The sequence below is a fragment of the Pteropus medius genome, unplaced genomic scaffold (assembly GCF_902729225.1).
Source record: "Pteropus medius unplaced genomic scaffold, Ma_sr-lr_union100, whole genome shotgun sequence".
NCBI classification, from domain to species: domain Eukaryota; kingdom Metazoa; phylum Chordata; class Mammalia; order Chiroptera; family Pteropodidae; genus Pteropus; species Pteropus medius.
In genome coordinates this window covers 5509371-5526236 of record NW_024350397.1, presented here as the reverse complement: position 1 = coordinate 5526236, position 16866 = coordinate 5509371, and the positions used below count along the sequence as shown (strand labels likewise).

Below are 16866 nucleotides of genomic sequence, written 5' to 3'. Positions count from 1 at the left end.
AAAGTGGGAATATAGTTTTACTATATTTGTTTGGGATTTTATTCTTCGATGACTCAACAAATCTAGAAAGGACAAATTGCGGAGCACACTTCGACTCACAGCAGCTGGTTCCCTGAGGACTCTGGATGACACTGTAGTCAGGGCATCATGCAGAGTAAGGCCCTGTGAATGGAAGGGGCGCCAAGGTGTTTGTGGCATGTAGTGTGTCATGTGCATGTATGTTTTACAAACTTATCCTGTTCTGGATGAACAGTTGATTTGCATATCAAATCTCTTTTTAAAGAAGTCTAGTTAGATGAGGGTGCTGATTAACTGTAGGTTATTCACATTGTAGTTTTTATGATAATGTTGAGTAACTTTGAGAATTAGGGTCTGAGCTGTTTTCTATGCTGGTTAAAAAATGACAAAGGTTGGTAATTATGCCTTTTTTACAAGTGTTCTGTTTTAGTAAATCTTAGGTGTGGCTTTGTTAAGATCCTCTTGAGGGTTTCTTAGGGCTGTGGATTCCCTGGCCTCATCCCTGGAAGGTCTGAGTCAGTGGACCTGGGGTAGGGCCCAGGAATCTGTATTTAACTGTCATTAATCTTCCGCCTCCTCTCTCCCAACCTTTCCTTTAAGAAAGAACTGTACTTAACAACACTGTTTCGATTGGAAAAAAAGGACTGTTAACTTGAATTGAACATTTTATTAGTAATTCTGTGTTGTGGATAATTCAGTAGCTAATGGCAAAAGGTACAATTTAGTATATTTTCATTTGCGTATACAGTGAGAATGATTGTAGAAGTTTAATAACAACTGTGTTCTCACCAAACAATTTTAAAACATGGTGTTTCTTACAGTGTGTGTGTATGTACACATGAACACACAATACAAACCCATGCAGTGTACAAAATTTAAAATGAAGTCATTTACTTCTAATCTCACTTTTCAGAGAGAACCACTGCAAATTTTGGTGTGTATTTTTTTTTTTTTTTGGATATTTTTATATGTACATGTTAAAGTGTATGTAATTTTGTCTTCACAAAAACAGGCTCAAACCATACACATGGTTCTGAGCTTGCTTTGTTCACTTATGGTCTTGTCCAAATTATTCTGTGTCATGTATTCAGGCCTGTTATTAGGGAGTACTCTGAGCAACCCGCTATGTAAACTTCTTTTATTCAGATAGGCTGTGACATTAGTTTTTCAGGTATACACTGTGTTTTGCTTGCTTATTAGAATATTTCTGTGGATTGGATTGAGAGGTGGACAATTGGAAACCCAACATACTTTAGAGAAATCGATATTTCTGATGCAGTGCATTTTGCTGGTTTCTGCACTTCCTGTCATAATAGTGTATCAGCATCTGAGCCAAAGGAAAATGTATGTAAGAGTGACTCCATCATAAAAGGAAAACTGACTCAACAGCAGAGATAGGGAGCAACTTGAATTTCCCATCAACTGCAGTATTGTTGATGGGGTCAATTCCTTTTTATGGCAGGGAGTTATTGCAGTTAAAATTGTTGTGTTTCCTTTCAGTAATGCTAACCGGCTGTTTTTGATGTCTGCATTCTTTTGCACAGGATCCAAGCTACTGGATACAGGTGCATCGACTGGAACATGGAGATGGAGGAATACTGGATCTCGATGACATTCTCTGTGATGTAGCAGATGATAAAGACAGAGTGAGTTCAAGTCTAGGGGAAGCTCCCCTGAGTGCATTTGTGAAGACTGGGGAGGGAGTGGGTAGGTGGGAATACTTTCCTTCCTGTTTTAGACACACACACTTTGCAGAACATTTGGGTCACTTATATGCTATGTTTGTTTTATAATAAGTATTGAGAACCTTTACTGTCCTGAACCCTAGGGTGTATAGGGTGTAATGCTTTTCTTGATACCTGGCACTCAGTGCTAAGTTTTAGCATTTTAAAATTACAGCTTTTTAAATGGAAATATCTTAAAAAGGTTTTTGTGCCATTTCCCCGCCTTGTTTTAACCAAACATAACATCTTTCCTGACAACTCAGGTCTGTCATTATGATTGCTTTGTTTCAATGTACAATCTACAGGTATCTGAGTTCTGATCCCCACGTTGGCCCATCCCAGCAGCTGGCCCGTGCGATTCAAAGCCAGCGTGCACCCCAGATATCTCCATTGTGTGCAGGACTCTCAGAAAACCATCCTTTTCTCCCTGTTGCTCTCAGGGTGCTTTTACTGGAATGCCATCTTTAATGTAGTCTGTGACCGCGCACAGGCACTTCAGCGTTAACTTGTACCCACCCTTTTGTCTGCACTCTTTGAGGGGGAGAGTAGGGGATGGGGAGGAATGGCTCAATATTTTAAGAATCTGTGGTAGGATATTTGGTCCTGCATACAGAAGTCAGCAAATTCTTTATGGTAACAGGTGATGAGAATTGAGAGCAGGCTTTGGCCACACTCTCTTTGTGTTGACTTGTAACAAAATTATAGACGGGCTCACAGCAGCGTACACAATTGTGTCATCAAGGCCGTGTAGTAGCACAAGGTAGGTTAGACCACCGAGGTTACATCATGGGGTTGGAAGACCATACAACCATCTGTGCCCTGGTCCTGCTGGGGAGCGCTCTCCTGACAGGCCCTTTGTCTCATCCTCCTTGCGCTCTTGCACTTGGCTATGAGCGGGTGAGCGTGCTGTTGTCTCGTTTCCTCCTGTACCACGTTAGCATGGTGCCTGCTTCAGAATTGGCAGATGTCCTGTATGTTTTCTTGAAATCTTAAGAAAGATGAAAAGTTTTAAGTATCAAATATTGCGTACATTCAGAGATGTTTGATTCACTAGCACCTACCATGTTGGGGTTTGTCCCTAGTGGCTACTGTCAGCCAGGAGCACATTGTGTCAAAAATGCAGAACTCTTCTGCCCATTTACCAAACACTGCTATTTCTCTTGGTGCCATTTATCTGTTTTGGGCTTTTCAGTGAGCCGAGAAAAGGTGAATCTCATGCTCCTTTCCTGCAGTCCACATGAAGAATACCATCTAGAGACTTATAGACAGTTTATTGTGCAGTTGAGCTCCAGAGCTTAAGGCAACTGCAGATATTTGTGAAGGATTTAAATGGGTGCCCTTTGCTAGCCATAATATTAGTAAGACATGAACTAATGTTGTATCGATCTTTTAATATTTTCCTCTTTAACCTACCTCTTCCTTCCTTCTTTTGTTTTTTTCCTTCTATAAAAATAAAATAGCTCCTTATGAGAAAAAATAAACATATAAAAGAGGACGTAATCACTTGTAATTCCTTCGCTGCCCAAAGCTCGCCACTGTTGGAATATAAGTGAACTTTGCATCCTGACCTTTCTTCAGATACAGGCAGACACATTTTATCTTTCAAATAAAAAGGATTGAATGATAGCCTGCTTTTTACTTTGAGTTGATTACAAATATATTTCCGAGTCCATTAACCATAGCTTTATATCAGTCACCAAAATCTTTATTCATACATGCCAACATAGCTGCATATATTTTGTTTTATGAATCTAGTCTATTGCACTTTTGCACTTGTTTTGGCACTTAGATTACTATGGAGAAAGCTGAGGCGGTTGTCTATTACTTTCATCACTGGAATCTCTGAGCTTAGAGCAGCAGTGACGAGCATGCCTGTCTTTCCACCGGTGTTTCCGTTTTGATGGTGTGTAGATGTGGATTTCCCTCAAGTTGGTGCCATCCTAATTTACATTTTCACTTTGTGCCCTTCAGTAGAGGGAATAAGAACCAGTATATAAAATTGCCTCTGAGATATGTCCAGCTTTGCTGTATTGCTTGGAATGATCTGCTGTGGATGTTGGGTGGTTGTATGAGAAAGATTGGTGGGGCTGTAACCAGTGCTCCTGAGAACGCTGAGCAGAATGGACTCATCACATTCAGCACCATGCCATATCCCTTAAAGTTTATGAATTATCGTTTCCTCTTTTTCATCCTTCTTCCCTGCTTCTGCAGTGAACATGCACACTCTAAACAGAGTTCATACTGGGAGTAGGAGAAAATTAAGATGCAGATATATAGCAGTATGATTTAAAAAAATTTTTCGAAATGTACCGAGACTAAATCATGGCCTAGAAAACAGCATTTTTGGTGGATGTTCCAAATGTACTTGAAAATAATGTGTATCCTGCAGTCATTGGATTCAAGATTCTGTAAAGATCAATTAGGTTAAGGTGGTTGATGTTCTTGTTTAGATCTTTGGGATAATTTTTTTAATCAGCAATGGAAAATACAGTCTGCTTTAACACAATTAGATCGCACACACACACAAAAAGCTAAGGATGAGGCAAACTGTATGATCTTCGAAAATAGCTGCATATTAAAGTCTTAGGTTACTAAATTGTATTTTAGATTTTGTATTCTTGTGCAAATTTGATGATGAATATTTTTTCTAGAATATTTTATTTCCTATGCAAGTTAATTCCTTTAACCTGAGAAAAATGTTTTAAGTATCAATAAGTGAATTAAGATTTTAGACAGTTTTGTAGCATACATTTTAATTTTATTTTCCGAGTAGAAAAATGCTAGAGAATACAATGTACCACAGACTGATATATTTTTGAATCATTATTTTATCTACCCAGAAATACTTAAAAAATATGTTAATTAGAATTCTTGTGAATGCACTTCCTAGATTAAATAATTCATTTTATGTTGTCACTGTAAAAAAATAATGAATAATACAAAATTGCAACATCCAAATACACAGGTATTGTTGGATGCATTATTCAAACTGAGAGAATGTGTGTGATCACTTGCTTGGCCTTTTTCCATGGCTCTGAAATTTGATTCGGATCTTATCCTGCAGTGTTTTAAACTATTTTGGCAGCTACTCTGAGTAAAGATCTTGATAACTGTTTTGATTTTAGGTTAAAAGAAAAAATATTACAGCTCTCAGAAACAATAAAATTTGTCTAAAAAAAGTTGTGTTTTATGAAAAACCCCTGGGCACTTGTTTAAAGTGCAGATACCCAGTCTAGGGAGATAGGATCTCTGTGAGCCAGGCCTGGGCATCTGCATTTATAATCCTCCAGGTGGCACTGGGGCTCACTGAACTTTGAAATGTGGATTTAATGGCCCTGCCATCAGTGTCTGTGATGGAGAAAATTCTCTCAAGGGTGCAGATTTTATACTTGGTCACTGTGACTTTGTAAAATTATGAAAAATTATATTTAATAAATGTAGGATTCAGAAGCAATAATTCACATGCTAACCAAAGAAAATTGAAATGCTTAATTAAGCATAATTTTGCTCATTATCCTTTAATTATTAGCTTCATGCACAACACTGAGAAAATTTTCTTGTAGTATCTATATAGTTCCAGTGACCAGGGTTTACTCGAATTTGTTCAAAATGTTATGAGTGTGGGTTGTCTCGAGTTCTTGGAGTAGGTTTGATTTTCTAAAATATAGAATATTCTAGATCTACTTTGGGCATAAAAATGTTTGCTTGTCCCTTCTCTACATTGTTGCTTTCTAGGAAGGGAAGAGAGAATCAGAGTGCACATGTTGTCATGGTGTTTCATTTATTCTTAGCATCTTATTCACAGTTTTCTCAGTTCACATTTTACGTATCATAATTTCACAAATTATGAAACACTGAAATGGTTTTCAGGTTATTGCTAGCACCATTTACAACAGCTGCCATGCCTTAGTCTCTGTGAGCTTCCCTAAGTGCTGAACTGTATTTTGTGTGACTTTCTTTTAGTATGGGTTTCATGATTTATTATTTATAATTTCTGTGAGTCTTCCCTCAGTTCTCAGTGGGTCTCAGGTACTACCATCTTTGCCTCTGTGTGCTACAATCAATTTAGAAACTTCCAAATAGATTACAGAATAAAAGTACTTGGCATTCACTTCCATCTGCATGTCAGCCTCTGGGATTGATTGTGAGAGCATGAATAAAGATTCAGGCACAACTGACCAAGAACGGAGAGTTATGGAGAAGTGCACTTTTGTGTGGATGATGGGCAAGAAGAAAGCCCTTTTCCTACACATGTCAGAGTCTTATTCATGTTTTTGGTTCTGAAGATGATTTAAGAAGTGATATCAAGTATTTTTCTTTGTTATAGTGGGGTATAATTTTGTTTTGACCGAGAATGATGTCATACTTATTTTATTTTGGTGATGACCTTGTGAAATATCTTCCACTATTTGTTTCTTGCTCTTTGTGGAGGCAGAGTTGAATGGAATAGCAATTAAAACTCTTTTTGAAGGATTTGTATGTGTGGACTGGGGCACAGACACCATAAAGGAATATCATGGAGACTTTTGGCTGCTTTTGTTGGAAAGAGCCCAGTATTGGCTGGGGGACAGTCTGGCCAGAGTCCTCAGAAGAATATTGAGAAAAAGAAACTTGTTGGAATTATGGGCAAGCAGTAGTTCCGTATATTGGGTTAAAGCTAGCACAGAGGCATTTTATCACATTTTTTCATCATTCTCCTCGTTGATAGGTTCTAATTTATAAACTGATGTAGTTTTTGGGCCTCCAGTGTTAATAATATTACTGCCCTGTCAGACATTTTATATTAGTATTTCTAAAATGGGTGGTAATACAGTTTGCTTTGGAAATACATGCATGGCAGAAGTTTTGTAAAGAACATGCTTTAATTTGAAAAGTTGGTTATTTTCTACTTTTTTAGATGTTATTTTTTTATTTTCTATACATAAATCATTATTTGTTTCGCCAGCAAGTCATAAAAAAATAATCAGTGTCTAGCAAAGGCGATGGTTCGAGTGTATCCTGCTTACTTGTGGAAAACATACGTACCTATGTACTTTAATGAAGGTGTTAGAGATTCTGTGCCCTAGTTATTGATCACGTGGAGAGAAGCACTGTGTTGTTTTTACGCTGGAGACAGTCATAGTCTGTACATTTGTAGATGAGAATGTAGAATGCGTTTTTTTTTTTTGTATCTGGAGTAAGGATCACTAAAGTGAATTTATTCGGTGATTCTGAGTTCATAAAACATTAAAAACTCTGGTCTGTTAAGGAATGGATTACTGCTAAAATTACAGTAAGAGTTAACAGTTTATAATTGACACAAATCTAATTTAAATTTCTTTAAAGGCTCTATTTTTCTCTTTATTTAATTCATGACCATGTATTTGCCTGATAAGAGAAAGTTTTGAGATTTAAATTCCTTTGTTATCAAGACTAAAACACTAAATTGTAGCATGGAGTCAATTATTTTTAGAATGACCATATCCTGGAGGGTAGGAGTGGGTGGGGGAATTCCTGGGCTAACTTCCTTTACCCCCATTCCTTTTGAGACCTAATTTTTGGCTGAGGACTTGGTCCATATGCAGAATATGAAGCCATTTTATTTTTTTTTAAAGTATATTCTTACTAATATAAACTGGAGTTTCACGAAGAGGTACTTTTTTGGTAGATAGAATTTTCAAAGATGCCCAATTATCTTTAGCCCTGAAATATATAAGATTCTAAAATCAACTAAATTTTATGTCAGTTATATCTCAATAAAACAAACACACAAAACAAAACAACAAAACAACAAAAATGACCCAACTAGAGTATGTTGTGAAAGACAGAAAAGAGCCATAGGAAAATTAATGTATCAGTGCCCAATTTATACGTTATTGTCAAGGATACTAATTTGTTAAGATTACTTATTGTAATCCTTAGAACTGTTGAGCTTGTAAAAACAAAACACACAAACATATTGAATGAGGGAAGACTTACATGTGTTACATGTAGTTCACACTTATGGATTCAAGTAAATTGTGTTAGTGAAAAGCAATGATAACTGAAATAAGGTGTTCTCATTTCAAATAGATTATTTTAGTTATTACTAAACATGTGAAATTAAGTTAAATGTTTTACATGCAAAAGAGAATGGGTTGCAGAATGGGGCTCCCAGGGATGTATATAATTTCTCTTAGGGCTTGGCATCATATACTTACTTTTTCCAAATTTAAAATGATTGTAGAACTCATGTGCATTAGGCTGTAAAACCCCTTAGAATGGTTTAGTAAAAACAGTTTACAGTGAGTTTTTTCCTTTGGGCAAATTCTGGCTTAATTTCCATAAGTTAGAATGAAATATGTCTGCCTAGGGTGTTTCATGGTGACCAGCCTATTGGTTTTTACTCAGCAGGTAGGTTACTCATAGAATCTCTATTCCTTGCCTTCTCTTTAAGTGAAATGGATGTAGCCTCAGACTCTGGGCCTTTAATATAGATAGACATCTTCACCTTTCAGTCTTGAGGAAATGTACATTTTAAAGAAGCAATGCTTTCTGAAAGTATAGCCCACCATAAAACCTATTTATAGAAAAACATTACAGTGAATGGAATACTTGTGAAATGTATTGTCTTAATCAAAAGGAGTAAGTTCTTTATGTGTAAGTATATATTCCACTGTCTTTTGATGAATATTTGAGATTGAGATAAATGGAATAGATGAAGTAAAACCTCAATATTGAACCAAAGCTAGTTGCCTCTCACACTCTTGGATAAAGGTTAAGAAGCGATTTTTTCAAACCCAGTGGCTGAATAGTAATTTAAAAGACAGCACTTGTAATAATTTCCTTTGAAAGATAATAAGACTTTCATCTTATTTTTAGTAACTTTAGTTAATTTAACCTGTTTACTGAGTACCAGTTATGTGCTAGGCATTATGCTTTGTGCTATTATACAGTGTTGAATAAAGATAGACATGGTTCTTGCTTCCTTGGGCCTTATGATCTGTCATGAGAATCAGAATTAAACAACCACAGAAATTAAATGTGGAATTATTAACAGAAGAAAATGAATGGTCCTATGAAAGTTGTAAGAGTGTATTGACCAAGCTCAAGGTGAAGCAAGATTTGCCTGGAAAAAAAAAAAAATGATCAAGCCGAAATCTGAAGTACAGCTAATTGAAAAGTAAGGGGTGTTAGATGATCAGATTTACTTTTGAGGAATATACCCCAGCTGCAGTGTGAAGAATGAGTGGGTAAGAGGCAGAACGGATGGAGGAACGCCAGTTAGCAGGTTTTGTAGTAGGTGGTGTGAGATTGATGGAGGTTGGACTAGGTGGAGATGGTGGTGGGGAGTAGGTAGATTTGAGAATGATTTAATAGGTAAAATGTGATGGGGTGGCTATTCACCAAGCCAGGTGGCTAGATTTGGGGCAGGGTGGTACATCAGGGATTCAGTCTTGACTTCAGAATTTAGGTGGCGTGGAGGTGTAACTTAGGCAGTTGGATGTTTGGAATTGAAGCACAGATAAATTCACGAATTAGCTATAAATTTGTTAAAAATTAATGGTCTAATTTTAGTAGCAATATGTACATTGGAAAAATTTTGAAGAACAGACTGAAAAGCGTTGATAGTTATCTTTGAAAGTGGAGTGTCTGATTAACTGGGGATTTTTTTCTCACTTTACATTTTAAAATTTCTCCATAATACTATGTTTGCCTAATTCCAATATGAAGAAAGCATTAGGCAGTTCTAAATATAGCTTCAATAGAAACTTTTTTTTTTTTAACTTTGATATGAATTGGCATAGGGAAGGAATGATTAAAAGAGTTTGATAACCTGGAATTGAAATAACTTGTATAAATAGACTTCATTAACTAGATAATTCAATTAATTTCTTCCTTAATGGATTTATTTTAGTCAGGCTCTAAAGAAAATATTTAAATTAAATACCAAGTAGAGCACTAAATGGCCAATTAATTAATTCAAAGAGATTATTTTTCAACATTTAAACATTTTACAGGTACTGGTTTGCCCACAGCTCATCAATTTGTGGGTGAGTGGGCTGGGAGTGCAGTGCCGGGTGTCACAGAGGTGTGGTGGTGAGGCGTGTTAGTGGGAGGAAATAGAGAAGAGGGCTCAGTCTCCTCCGTGAGCATACTGAGAGGCGAGGCTCCTTGTAAGCTAATAGGAGTTTCGAAGTTGGGGATAGCCTGCGCAGTATCGGCTGGTCACCAGCCTTCCCGGGGAAAGCAGTCAAGACTTTGCTTGTTTAGGAGACATGAGGGACAGAGTCTCTTACTCTTTCAGTTATCAATTTAAGTGTTGGCTTGAGCTTGTTTCCTGGTTTGCTGCACTTTGCTTTCATGTTGCTTCATCAGCGGTGGGCATCTCGTATGGGGGGATTGGAAGCCATGCTGCCTGTGTTTGAGTCCTGGCGCCGCTATGTCCTTACTTTGGCAAATTACTCAATCTTTCTAACTTTAGTTTTCCCATTTCTGAATGAGGAATAACGATTGTACCCTACCTTATAAGATCGTGTTAAATTTAAATTTAAATTTAGACCTGAGTATTTGTGTTAAGGTTTTAGCTTTGTGCTTGGCAAAAATAAGGTCCCTGTAAATGATAATTGCTGTAATCATTGTTGATTACTGTCAGTACCACTGTCATCACTGAATTAGGTTGACTATTCATTCTTTTTAATACTAGTCTCTAATGATTTAAAAACAAACCAGCCAGGCTTTCTTAGGTATTTGTTTTATAAAATGAGGTTCTATAATTATTTATTTGCTTACTTTTACATTTCTCTCAATTTGAAGAGAGCTTGGTACATAATGAGTGCTCAGAAATATTGCCGGAAGAAATAAATTATTTGTTTTCTGCATCCACAGAATTTGAGAATTGCCCGTGTACTATCAATATATGTATTCATGTGAACTGGAAGAGAAGCAAAGATCTCAGTTTTGATTTTTAGTATTTAGGAGACAACAGGAACTGTATCGTTAAGAGACACAACAAAACAAAAAAACAAAAACAAAGATTTGATACCAAAAGCAAGGGCAACAAAAGCAAAAACAACCATGTGGAACTACATCAAATTAAAAAGCTTCTGCTCGGCAAAGGAAACCATCAACAAAATGAAAAGGCAACCTACAGAATGGGAGAAAATATTTGAAAACTATATATCTGTTAAGGAATTAATATCCAAAAGATATAAGGATCTCAGAACAACTCAATAGCAAAACAAAACCAAACCTGATTAAAAAAATGGGCAAAGGACCTGAATAGACATTTCTTTAAAGAAGACACACAGATGGTCGATAGGTACGGGAAAAGGTGCTCAACATCACTTTGTTTATCAGGGAAGTACATATCACAGCTACAGTAAGGTTTTATCTCACATACTTAAAATGACTGTCATCAAAAACAAGAGATAACAAGTGTTGGTGAGAATGTGAGAAAAGGGAACCCTACTGCACTATTGGTAGGAATGTAAATTGTTATAGCCATTATGGGAAACAGTATGAACATTACTCAAAAAATTAAAAATAGAACTACCATATGATCCAGCAGTCCCACTTCTGGGTATATATCTAAAGGAAATGACATCACTGTCTCAAAGAGATAGCTGCATCCCCATGTTTATTGCAACATTATTCACAGTAGCCAATGTACAGAAAAAGCCTATATGTCCATCAGTAGATGAATGGGTAAAGAAGTTGTGCTGTGTGTGTGTGTGTGTGTGTGTGTGTGTGTGTGTACAATGGAATACTGATATTCAGGCTTAAAAAAGGACATCCTGCTACTTGTGACAACATGGGATATCCTTGGGGGTATTATGCAAAGTGAAATAAGTCGGAGAAAGATAAATACTGTATGATCTCATTTGTGAAATCTAAAAACATCGAATTCATAGGAGCAGACTAGAATGGTAGCTGGGAGGTGAGAGAAAACAGGAGATGATAGTCAAAGGATACAAACTTAAGATGAATAAGTTCTGGAGACCTAATATACAGCATAGTGATTATGGTTAATAATATGCTTAACTCATGGACATGGATTATAACTAGTGGTTACCAGAGGGTGAAGGGAAGGAGGAGGTAGGTAGAAGATTAAAGGGGGTCAAATATAGTAGGGTAGAGAGAGGGTGAAATGGGTAAAGGGAATCAAATATATGGTATCTGAAGGAAACTGGACTTTTGGTGGTAAACATGCAATAGAATATACGGATGTCAAATGATAATGTACACCTGAAAATTATATAATTGCATTAACCAATGTTACCCCAATAAACTTAATTAAAAAATAATATGCTTAAAAGTTTCTAAGAGAGTAGATCTTAAATGTTCTCACCACAAAAAAGAAATGATAATTCTGTGATATGATGCAGGTGGTAGCTAATACTGTGGTTGTAATCATTTTGCAATACATCAGTGTGTCAGATCAACACATTACACATCTTAAAGTTACACCGTGTTACATGTCAATTGTATTTCAGTAAAGCTGGGGGGAAAAGGTAGGCCTGGTTTATAGTTTTAAAATATTACCTTTTCAACAATGATAGTTCTCTAGAAAAACAGCATATTTCAAAACAAGTGCTCCAGAATAAAGGCTACTAAAAGCTGCTTTACAATAAATTGCATCTTTAAAAATGTTTAGCTTCAGTTTTCCTTTGTCTCATATCTTGAGTGAAACATCGAAAATCTAACTTTCCATGTATATAATAAAGCATTATCATGCAAAGAAAAAAAAGGAGGGTAGGTGACTGTGGGGTTCTTCTTCAATATTTTCTTAATAATTTTGGAGAAGTAATTTTAAATGATAAAAAAGATTATGCCATTCATTCATTCACACATTTATTCATAGAGGATAGAAATCATGTAGAAAGAAGCAGATTTTTTTTTTTTCTCCTGGATTTTATAGGAAAGGAAGAGGGAAAGAAGTGATTCTGTACTCTTTGATCATCCTGTAATTTCAGCATAAATCCGTTAATATAGTAACTAAAATGTTTTTCAACCTTGTGTGCTACACAGTATAGCAGGATATGGTCACAGCTTTATATGAATCCTGCAATATAAATGGTAGTGTCCTCATTTTAAAAAATAGGGAGACCCAAATATGTTTCCCAGACTTAGAGATCTTTTTTACTTCTTTGGGTTACTGCCTGGAGCTGAATGACAAACATTTTATTTATTGGTTGAGGTTAGGGAAGGAAGCTAGTTTAGCTCGTAAAATATGTGGATTTTAACTTTCATTTTGTCAGATTATTATGTCTTCTTATATTACTTTATTAAGAGGTCAAGAGCTTAGTGTCATTATAATTTTACCACAATTCACATTTACTGATGCCCCTTGTTCCAATATCAAACTAAAATTATAGCATTTGTTTGGGAAAGGTTAGGCAGATCTTATGGATTCACTCATTCCTTCATTCAGTCTGTCCTTCTGATACTCATTCAAGAAATGCTTTTCATTCCCTAATATATTTGAGAAACAGCTGGAGGTGTTCAGGATGTATGGGGGTAGTAGTAGTTCTCTGATATCCCAGAGCTTTCCTTGCAGTGAGAAGAATAGACTGTGATGGAAGCAAGTCTGGGATATGATAGGAAATAGGTGGGAGGGTGGGGGTGATACTTTCATCTGGTCGAAAGGACATCTCTGAGGAGGAGGCAGGTGGTCTGGACTTCACTGGATAAGAAGGAGACAGATTTGGGAACAGCAGGGGTAGAGGACTCTAGGCAGAGGGAGCAGCTTGTACGACAGCCCGAAGTAGAAAAAAGGTTGAATTGTTTATGGATCCAGAGGGAATTAGTATTGCTGGTATGCAGTGAGCAACTGGGAGAGGGGAGATAGGTGAGGTTGCAGGGGAAGGTAGGGGTTATTAAAGGCTATGTTAAATAAGCATTTTTGAGATTTATACTAATTGCAACAAAAGCCATTAAACTATCAAACTGTGCAGTGACATAATTGGATGTTTATCTTTAGAAGATTGCTTAGGGAAGAATGCATTGTAGAAAAGCAAGAAATGGGAGAAAGACCAGTGAGAAGGTTGCCATCCAGGGAAGAGATGATAGTGGCTGAGCCTTAAAGTAGACTTGAGGGAATGTGAATGGAGTTGAGATATGTTTTGGAGTTAGAATTTCCAGGATTTTAAGCTGTGAGGAATGAGGGTAAAGGGTAACTTTTAGAGTTCTAACTGGAGCAAATTGGATGTGGGATGTGGAGGTTCCATTTATTGTCAGAGGGGATGGGAGGTTCTGTTTACTCTGGGAGGTTTATTTAAGGAGAGAATTTAAGGAATGGGATAAGGGTGCAGGATTGGGGACAGTCAGTTTCCTTCCTATTGAGATATTTAACTGATTTTGAAATGCCTTTGAGATATCCAAGAAGAGATGTCAAGTAGGTCATTGGACAAGGAAGTCTGAAGCTCAAGGGAGAGATCGGAGGTGGAGATGGGGTAGGAAACCACACTGTATAGAACAGATGGTGTTCCGAGACATGCAGTAAGTGGTTTCCACCTGGCCAAGGTCTGTGGTCCTTCTAACCTGGTAACCTGTGTGGGTTCCTCCAGTGGTGCACACCCTTCACGTAATACCTGCCTTGACTGTGACAGAAAATACTAATAAATTTTAATTAGGAAAGTAGTATAAAATGTGGGAAAGGAACTTCTTAAGTACCCTTGCATCAGAACATTTGAATGAGTAACAAAATTTAGATTTTGAGAAAAACAACTGAATTTAAAAGTCTGAAAAGAGACAACGCAGGGAGATTACTGCTCAGACATGAAGCAGTGGTAGTATTACTTCTAAAATATGTACAGAAAATCTCACAGAAAGCTCCTAGAAATGTGTGAGTGTTACATTAGACGAGTCTGATGTTAGAGGGCAAGCACTTGACTGCCACTTAGGAAAGAGCATGTTCGATATGATAAAGGCACATGGTTTAAATCAGAAGTTCATTTGGAATGAGAGGATGATAGAACCTCTACCCTGTATTTCTGAATTCTGATATTCCTTGCATTTGAATGTCTAGTATATTGCTTGACTTATTTTCTTAAAAAAATTTGATAAGTGACACTTCTTTTAAAGAGAACAGTCAAGTGATGACTGTTTGCTCTTGGGCATTTTGTTATTAGCAGTAATGTGTAGAGTCAGAAGTTTCACAGTTCTAGGAACTTGACACTGAAATGAAGCCACAATTTCATTTTTAACAGCATCAGTGTTTAAAAATTTGGCCCACACATGCTTACGGAGCATCTGTTCCATTCCAGGCTGAACTCAAGATGTTAAAGTGGATAGGGAATGCTTACCTTTAGGGATCCCTTATAAAATAAGAAAATGAAAATGCTAATGAAATATTTTTCAGCTACAGCAGTTTTGTTCCATGTTCTGTAATTTGGTTGTCTTTTACCTTTTTTATTGTTGTATAAATGAAAGTAATTCCAAATACTTTTAAAGCAAGCAATACTCCATGTGTAGGTGGGAATATTCAAGCTGAATGAATTAGGAGGTATTTTTAGGTCAGTCTCAGGCCAGAGATGCTTCCCTGCCCTTAGTGCCAGTTCTGGCTGTCCATCTCTCCCAGAAGGGCCGTCCTATGGGAAGATGTCTCCCTTCAGTTACCACAGTAGATAGATCACTGCGTCTCAAACTACCTTGATGAAGGATTAGAGTCGTTTTATGTTTCCAATCTGTGGCAGGCTAATACTTTGGTAAAATACAATGCAAGTTAATTACTAGGAGAAATTGGCTATGTTTCGCTGCTTTGATTTCATCTATCATTAGAATCAACAGACCTAAAATTGTTCTGTCAAATTGCTTTAAGAGTTTCCAAAAGCATACTCTGTTTTTGTACTTTGCTGGCGACTGGGTAATAATTTTCAACAGCACTGTAATATATAACTCCTTGTTAAATATTGTCTCCGTTAAACATCTCGTGTTTCTATTATTCATCAGCTAAGGTATTCTGATACAGGCTAATGTTTGGTTTCTCCAGTTTTGTATGTCTCTAATGATTGGCGCGTGTGGTTTTAAAAATTATAATGGTATGTCTCTTGTTCAAAAATAGTAAACTCTTAAGATCCTAGCTAAATTAAAAAATATTACCTTGACCATTCTACCTCTCAGTCCTTGCGTTATGCTTCTGTATGTCCTAAAGTGTTTTGTGGAGCTCTAGTATTAATAATATGAGTATTGATTGTGTTGTGAATATTCATAGTATTCAGTACTCACTGGAAGCCTAGTTCTCCATTTTCTCATGTATCTTATTTTCATGATCCCTCCTCACACTCAGCCTCGGTTCAGTTGGACCTGAGATGAAGGGAAGGGAAGGTGGTCCTGTTGCCTTTCGAAGGGACATAAAAACACTCTTTCTCTCCTTTGTGGGACAGAGAAGCATTCCAGACTTCTAATGTATTCATTGTGAATATTTTGTCCTATATTTTTCTGAGTGAAAGGTGTATATTTGAGCATTTGATCACTGCATTTGTCATTCACTGGAAACAGAGAATGTTCAAGAAGCTTAATAAATGGCCTTGCTAAGAAAGCTCTTGTTTTGAAGTAGGAGTTGTGATTTGATCCTATCTTGTAATCTCTGTCTCTTTTGGCAAGGAATGAGTTAAAGAGACTTCTTTGAACCTGATGTGTTTACTCACACCCTGCTAAGAGCAGGTGTGTTGCTGCACCCTGTTTTACTCCTGAAAAACTGCCTCTGGCTTGTTTGACTGGTGAAGGTTGTTTGCACTGAGTAGTGGAGCCCTGCCCTGGTCTCCCTGGGTGAGCCTGGATCAGCATTGCCATATGCAAAGTCCTGCATCCATTGAGGTTACTCACGTGGGATGGGTTCTGTCCTATATTTCCCATCGACTTTCAGTTTGTTACCCTTTTTAGAGAACTGAGCAAAACATAGGTCTATATCAGGGTTTGGGGGACTTTTTATTTGGGAATCATTTTATTCTATAGTTAGTTTTGGAATCAGGTCACTGGATTTTGCCTTTCCAATGGATTGACATGGCAGACAGATTGGAGAGAAAACATGCAAGGAGGTGTTACTCTTTTTCTGGTTCTTCTCGGAAGGATTCAGTGAAGGCACTGAGATTTTCAAGGTCATTGAACCTCAAAAGAGCAACTTCAGAAATCAACAAAAGGCAGGTTGGTACAGAAATTTCTT

At 37.0% G+C, this 16866-nt stretch overlaps 1 protein-coding gene across 6 annotated transcripts in view; it reads left to right on the top strand.

Annotated features, from left to right (window-relative positions):
• The window catches only part of PARD3 (par-3 family cell polarity regulator), a 616019-nt gene that overhangs the window by 97368 nt on the left and 501785 nt on the right, over positions 1-16866 (top strand). For all 6 annotated transcript variants that reach the window (XM_039839775.1, XM_039839772.1, XM_039839773.1 and 3 more), the window contains exon 3: positions 1563-1664. In XM_039839775.1, the coding sequence (XP_039695709.1) occupies positions 1563-1664 (102 nt within the window). The remainder of the gene's footprint in view (positions 1-1562; positions 1665-16866) is intronic.